At 34.7% G+C, this 8,365-nt stretch overlaps 1 protein-coding gene across 1 annotated transcript; it reads right to left on the reverse strand.

Moving 5' to 3' along the window:
• Positions 1-159: 159 nt before the first annotated feature.
• LOC132700931 (uncharacterized) lies at positions 160-7,965 on the reverse strand. Its single transcript, XM_060668529.1, has 8 exons — positions 7,795-7,965; positions 7,500-7,749; positions 3,238-3,368; positions 2,996-3,168; positions 2,588-2,629; positions 770-873; positions 611-700; positions 160-470 (listed from the first exon to the last, which is right to left on the reverse strand). The coding sequence occupies exons 1-8, from the start codon at positions 7,963-7,965 to the stop codon at positions 208-210; spliced, it is 1,224 nt and encodes a 407-aa protein (XP_060524512.1). The 3' UTR covers positions 160-207.
• Between the last annotated feature and the right edge of the window lie 400 nt (positions 7,966-8,365).

The raw sequence follows: 8,365 nt of genomic DNA on the forward strand, positions 1-8,365 counted from the left end.
TCGGGTAATATGTATCCTGTCCAACAAATGGTGAAAAAATTTCTTATAACTGAGTACAAATCAACACAACTAGAAAAGACTTAATCCCATGAAGACTGGATCAAAATTACGGAAGCTGGTCCGGTTGAACTAATTATTAAATGGATAACTCAATCGATGAAATATTTATTAACGTACAGGCTGGTTGCAATATTGGCTTGTGTTGTTTTAAATTATTTGGGAGAAACACCAAGAACACGCATATAAAATTAAAAAGCTATAGGGTTGAAATTGGGAGCCAAAACTTCCCACCATGCCAACAGATTTGCGAGCTTTCAATTCATTTTCGGCTTCTTCCCGTTCCAATTCTTCGGTTGTCGTAATAGGATCATCATGCTCAATTTCCTTTTCTTCCAACACAATATCATCATCAGATTCGTCCTCGTCTTCCGGATACATCTCATCTCCAATATCTTCAGTATAGTTTGATTCTAGTTCAAAAAAAAAATAGTCCAAAAAATGTAGACATAAACGTATTAATTACGGTATCGTTAAAAGTTTTTCGTTATTTTTTTTTTTAATTTACCTCCCTGAAAGGTGATGAACTCTAAAGACGCTTAGTTCGACTTACCCCTCGTGTATCTGAAGTGTCTTCCATTATTTTCGGATGAATAATAAACGAGCACTTCATTATCATATTGATGGTTTACGTCAACGTAACCTGAAAGTTTCGCAAACAGACTGTGTAATAATAACCCATTTGTATTAATATTTCGTCGAACGAGCTTACTAAACTTTCCAGGGCGCTGAAGTAGATATCTTCTCAGGATTAATTCGTCATTTTCGATAAAGGTCCGACAGCTACAGTTTTCCTCGTTATAAACATTTGCGCAGCTAAAACGCATTTTTATCATTTGCTTTAATATGGAATGGGTGCCTTGAAGGGGTACAGAGTGTCCGATTTTAGATATTTTGAGCACCCTTAGCACTTATCAAAAAAGCGAACACTGATGTGAGTTTTAAGTTGATTTCCGTAACCATTTTATTTTGATGCGATTACATTTGAATTGTCAGCTGTGTGGGTCATTTGATCTTTTAGTTGGATGTCATAAAGAATTAATAAAAATTCGTACACTTAAATTAATCTTTGTGTAATTTAACGGTTCAGTCAAAATTTATATTTTTTGCTTTTTAGTGACGAAATATGATCCTCTACAATGCAAAGACTAATAAAAAAAATAACATTATTGCACCTTGTACACAATTATATAATTATTATTTAAGGAACCACAATACATATTTTGGTCGTTCTAAATTAATAAATATTAACCAAATTGTCAAAATAAGAACTAAAGTGTTTCCAAAATTAACAAATTCTTATTTTAATACTCTTCAATAACAAATATTAGAGTTATATAAATAGAGACAAAACTTGTGGATATGTTATTGTTTACAGCTTCTAATTAAAGTCTTTACCTGTGGCAATTTGTACTTGAGACATAATATACAATAAAGTCATTGTTGTGGTCAAATTTTCATTAAATAATTTTAAAATAATTGTGTTGTTTTAAAATTCAAACGGATTACAAGAGACAAATCACTTCGCTTGCCACGGCTTCTTTTTGTAATAATACCACTATTTTTTTTTTTAAAGAAACTTCCACAGGCTACTCTAATACGTTTCATAAAACTTCTGGATTCCTCCCGCGTCGGTTTATGTTGAGTCGAACTAGCTAACGTTTCACCAATCATCCTGTTGGCTTCCTTAGAGCTTGACTGAAACTGGCTCGCATTTTACTCTGTTTATATTGTTTGAGGGGGGTGGAGCTAAATGAGGGGCATAAACACCGTCTCAGATGACTGATTCCCATATTAGTGACACGTGCTTATAGATTTCTATAGACTCACGTTGGTAGAGGAATTGATAACATGAAAGAATTTTACCCCATCGACCGACTTTCAGCACCATTGGTTCTACAACATATTCTCTAGGAAAATTTCTAGCTTCCTTTACAGGGAAAACTGACAGTTTCGTACTTAATTCCTTTCACTTCATTGAACAAATGAAAAGCATTACATCAGATACACAAGATATTCTGGTTAGTTTCGACGTTGAATCCCTCTTTATTAAAGTTCCTATTCCTGAAACCCTCACCATCATTTCAGATGTATTAAAATCCGAGAATCTGGAACCACCTTAATTGAAAAATGCTTGCCTGGAACATGTTTTTCTCTAAAACAGGATGATTGGCGAAACGTCAGCAATTTCGACTCAACAAAAACCGACGCAGAAGGAATCCAGAAGTTTTATAAAAAGTACCACTATAAAATATGAATTACATTGTTGACATCTACAGACAACGAAGTATATATTTGTACAAGCTTTAAATCAGTCTTAATAGAATAAAGAAAATATATTGCACTAAATTTAAAAAAATGTCATACAACTAATTAGGCGAACGAAATCAACGCAACAGACTGTTGTGTGAAGTTTCAAAAATCGCCTAAGGTATAAAAAATTAAGAAGGCAGAAAGTAGTTTAGAATTGGGCAAACGCTAACTTTTCGTTCCCAAATCAGGCGCTCTGTACACCAACATTATTACATACCATTTACTTCCTGGTCCTAGGCAATCGAACACCCCCGTTTTCCTAAAAATGTTGGTACATTAATTTGACATCAGATCAATATACGAGCAATTTTTCACTTTAGTCAACTATTAAAATTCTTTTAAAAACTGAACCAGACTTTTGGCCTAATAATTGGTACTCTAGTCATGTGTTCAAGAATAAAAATTCTAACTTGACCAGTTTGAATACAATATATCCTGGACGTATTCGAAGTACCAGCCTAATCAAAGTACGTTCATGCCTTAAGGCTGTATATCGAACTAAAACGTGGACTTGAAATCAGGCGGGAAACTTTCCAGGCCGTTGACGAAGGAAATGATTCAATTTTATTCTAGTCGAGCACATTTAATTCGACCTATTGCAACAAAACCGTCTGGCGAAACATACATAAATGGGTCGACACAAAACGCCTTTTGTATAATCTCGCCGTCGTAATTTTTAACGCCGGCGCCTAAAAGCTCTCCATCTCCTCGCTCCAGAACTTCCTGCTGCCACGGCGTCCAAGAAGAAGTTATTGCAGGAACCGCGCTTGTCCCCGTTTCGTTGGAGCTCTCACAGAACTGCGGCGGGCACATACAAAGTCGTGATTTATTAAGGGATGGTTGTACGTTTGCAAAGTAGGTTTTTACCGGCCCCTTGCAGTTACAGTGCACACTATGCACCGCGCCCTCGATTGTGGTGACCCCGCAGGGGCTAAGCCCGCACACGTTGTACTTACACAGGCTGTCCGGCAATGGTGGAATATAGCATGTCGGTAGACCTGCCGAACAAAGTGTGGGGATCGTTTCAAAAATTTTAGTTAATTTCTTATGTCACTTTGTGTCTCATTCAACATAATCTGCTAAACTAATAAACGTCTACAAGATTAACTAAATATGTGCCACTGATATCCGAAGACGCAAAACTGTAAAAATCTGTTATGTATGATTCTTCCATCCAGATCATAAAAAACACTATATTTTTTTGACAGTTTTGGTTCCTAGCCGTGCTTCTCAATATCAATACTCTAAGATTCTTTGAAGATAGCTACAAAGGCTGCTGCTATGGATAACTTTTAATGTAAATCTATTACATAAATTTATTTATTATATGTTATAAATTTCTCAAAGAAACTTCGACAGGCTACTGTATTACTTTTTACAAAACTTCTGAATTCGTCCCACGTCGGTTTTTGTTGAGTCGAACTTGCAACAGTCAAGCAACAATTTTCTTAATATGTCCCATCATGTCAAAACCTCATCCGATTATAAAAGTCTTCGAAAAGCTAGTTTCGCTTTACTTGGAGAAAGAATTCATCATACCTGTAAGGAAATAGACCAAATCAATAAGACTCTGCTGTCTCTACATCTTGAAATTGCTTCCATCTTGTCCCCACCCGAGTTCGATACCCTTTCAAACATGATTCAGGACAAAGCTTTAAATCTTCGTTTACCTTCTACCTAAAACCAAATTCAGAAATTTGAAAAACTAACGTCAACACTAGGGAAACCATCTAACTCTTCTCAATTACCTAACACTGTAATAAATGTATAATCGCACCAACTTTCGGAAACGGAAAAATCAGTTCTTTCAAAAGATTCCAACTTCGTTCTTGCCCCATGTACTATCCCAAAAGAGGAAATCATTTCAAATTTCGAGTCTATCCTAAACAAACTCCCATCTCTAACAGTTAATGAAATTCGATTTGAAACCGCAAAAAATCAAAACCTCCTAAATCTAATATTTAAAAGCCTGAACGCATTGCTCTAAAATCTCTAAAATCTAATCCCGATGTCGTAATTCTAAAAGCAGATAAAGGAAATGCGACGGTGATCATGAACACAAATAAATATCAGGAAAATATTCAAGATATTCTTACAGACGGATCATATTGTCAACTTAAAAAAGATCTTACGTCATCTATTGAACACAACCTTAAATCTGTTCTTAAGGCTTCTTCTCTATCAGACTCCGTAAAGAAATCTGTCACCCCTCATGCCTCTAAAATTCCTATTCCTTAAACTCTCAACATCATTACAGATATTTTAAAATCCGAGAATCCGGAACCACACCTTCTCACCTTAATTGAAAAATGCTTGTCTGGAACATATTTTTCTTATACCTGTCAAATTTTTGAACAAACGTCGGGAACAGCTATGGGTTATCCAGTATCACCAGTCATCGCGAATATATTTATGGCAGCCTTTGAAAAGAAAGCTTTCGACACCTTCCATCTAAAACCAAACTTATGGAAACGCTATGTCGATGATACTTTTGTTATTTAGCCTCATGGTCAAGAATCCCTAGTAGATTGTCTTAGACATAACTCTATACACCGTAACATATCGTAACATACCTCCCATTCTTAGATATTCTTGTGATTCCAGAAAACCTAACAGACCAATAAAAAAAATCGTCGGTTATCGACTCTCTCGTTTACAGAGCCGTAAAACTATCTCAGCCCGAATCACTGAACCTAGAATTAAAACACCTTACCTCTGCTCTTCTCGCTAATAATTTCCACATTAAAGATATTAAGCATTCCATCACAAAATACACTACACCACAACAGTCCATTAGCAATGAGGCACTTGCCACGGTTGTCCTTCCTTACATTCAAAACATCATCGACCAAATATCAGTTCTAAAGAAATATAACCTCAAAACCAGATTTACCGCTTGTCCAAAATTCTTCAAACATCTTCGATCTGTTAAGGACAAAATTCCATGTTAGATGCCATGAGTTTACAGCATTTATTACCCTCATTTAGCTCCGCTCCCCTTAAACAATATATAAGCAGGTAAAGATTAAAATGCCAGCCCGCTTCAGTCAAGCTCTGAAGAAGCCAACATGATGATTGGCGAAACATTAGCAAGTTCGACTCAACAAAAACCGACGCAAGAGGAATTCTGAAGTTTTGTAAAAAGTGTTAAAAAATTTTTTACTATAAATTCTTTATCAGAGTTGTTCATAACTTTCATATTTGCCCGTTGTACTTTTCTGTAATTTTAATATAAATTATATTTGTCGAGTACATTGTTGGTACATAGAGCGAGTACTACTACTCTATAATTATATTTATTTTTGCTTATTCCCAAACGAAAGACCTAATGCCGACAACAAAATGAAATTATTCCAGGATGGCAATAAACAATGCAAACTTTGCTATAATGGGTCTTATAGCCATCAGTTATTTCTCTTGGCTCATGTTAAAATGAAGATGATGGAGAAAGCTGAAGTTCTATCCATGCGCAGGCGGTAATTAAGTTCATTAACTACACTAGGGAAGGTAAAGGGTATATCAATTTTCCTGAAAATAACAGTGAAAGGAAGCTGCCGATTTTTTTTTTTTCTCATTTTGTTTGTGTCTCTTATTTTTGAAACTAGGGATTCAGCTTTCATTATTTATTGATTTTTATTTCTTTCAAGAAAATTCAATTTTTCATTAATTGAATTCATCAAGAAAAATTATGAGTAAATTGATGATTCAAAAAGCTAACGAAAAATAATATTACACATTATTTAAGACCGATTATAAACTAGCAGACCGAGCGTGGATGCGAAGTGTAATCAACTTTTGGCATGTGCTCTCTAAAAAACGTTTTAACGGATAGAGAGCACAAACTTCGACATTAAATTCTGAACATATTTACATACCTCACACGTTTGCGTCGAATTGAAAGCTAAAAGGCCAACGCAGGCGGTGGTGATTAAAATAGATCTTGCTGTCTCTGCGTTTTCTGGGGCACAAGATTCCATTGAAAAAAAACCACCTCGGGCCTATATCACGCGCTTCCTTTGTGCGAAAGGTAATGCATAAGATGACAAAGATATACGTTTCCTTTGTAAGGCATGTATGTAGGTCCTCATGCTTCATGAGAAACTCGGTATCATCTTAATTACCACCGATTTAAGTATATTTTATATTAAAATTTTCCTATAGGGTGTTCGTGTTCGCTACAGAATTTTTGAAAGAAATTTTCATTGTAGCTTTATTGTATGTATAAAATAATAAAAATATATATGTAGCAAAAGTAACTAAAACTACAATGTAAGGAAAAATAACTGCTAACAAAATTAATCAAGAATTTGATTAAAGTGCGATTTCATTTTGTGAGAAAATTATAGTCAGCTTATGATACATCATTGAAAGGAGATTTTCATACTGAATAAAAAATGTGAATTAATTAAACATTTGCAAATTTTAAATCTGGCCTATTATTTTTAGCATTAATTTGTTAATTGGACACATACACACACAAAATTGGACAAGAAATTGCAACAATGACTTCAATCAGGGATAACCATATAGCTATTAAATAATATGACGGCTCTAATACGGTAAATATTCATGCGCTACAAGTGGCTAAGATATTTTTATACATTTGGGAATGATTATCGGCGCATACGTCAGCTCCCAACTGACCGAGTTGCCACATCATAATAATTTTTTTGGAAAAGTGATTTATTTTTATAAAATCGCATATAAGTCTCTAAAATCCGGACATTATTGGCAACGTTATTGTTATTGTCACAGAATACAAGTAGTGCCATTGTTTTCATTTTTGGAGTTTGGTGATTATCTCCCTACCTATTTCGTGTTTTGTGGCAAAAATGTCCGCCTACTTGAAAACTTCTTGGGTTTGCGGTCAAAACTAAGGAAACAAATACATATGTAAATATACGTAAGTTTCTTTCAAAGATTTAACAGTGCTTTTAATGTTCTTTTGGTTAGTTTCGTTTAATCTGTTAGTTTACTACGTATTTTAATGTATAACCTTTGCAATTTTTTTTCTTCTAAGTTTTCTAGTCTTTAAAAATAAAAATATATATATAACTAAAGTTACCATCACACAACGATACGTTTTGTATTTGATTTGATTTAGAGAGAAAAATATATGTTTCACCTACCCACAACTTTCTCCATGTCCTCTTCAAATAAGGTAGGTATACATTGACAATCCTTGTTTTTCACCAATATATTGAAATCGCAAAATCTTCTGTGGACTCGAGCGTGGTATCTGTTCTGACCCAACTCAAATACACATTTCCTCTTCCTTACCTTAGTTAATTCGTTTGTGCACAACTGCCATTCCGCTAGAGTATCTTGGTGACAGATTCCCAGAAAATAATTTTGTACTTTACGGTCTTCAACAAAAATCTATAAGAACTTTATTTGACAGATAGACGTGCCGGCTAAAATTACCGCGAAATAATTCAGGCCGATTCCAACGAAAACGCAGATCTGTAGGTTTAAATTTGTGACGTACTTGTAAACATTATAGTGTGATATATTACGAATATTCTCTTCTAAATCCGAAACTAAGCCCTCGAAGCAGCTTGTCGTTAGTAGCACAACCGTCAGTATTTGAAACATTGTAATTTGACAAACATTTGACTTACTATGTATCAGTTCTCCATGGTCTCTGATCATTAATGGGTAGACCACACATGCAATTATTTTAGTCAAAGGAATATTTGGTTAACGGATTGAACTATTTCTTTGTAATACTTTGAATATCACTTAAATATAATTTAAGATCTTCTGCGCAATTGAGCTATTAGTGTTTTTAAACGTCTTCAGAAAATGAAGTGGCGTCTCATGCCTTGGCTATGTTTCCGTTACCAACTTTTAGTCAAAGGAGTTCCTGCTGCAGAAAGTTACGCCACAGGCGTTACAGCGATAACTGAAGTTTCAATTTATTTTAAAAGCAACGCAAGCATATCTTAAGAGGGATTTTTCTTTTGACATTGATCGCAATATTTTTTCTTTTGTT

Source organism: Cylas formicarius, unplaced genomic scaffold (assembly GCF_029955315.1).
Source record: "Cylas formicarius isolate icCylForm1 unplaced genomic scaffold, icCylForm1.1 PGA_scaffold_4__25_contigs__length_36172078, whole genome shotgun sequence".
Lineage (NCBI taxonomy): Eukaryota > Metazoa > Arthropoda > Insecta > Coleoptera > Brentidae > Cylas > Cylas formicarius.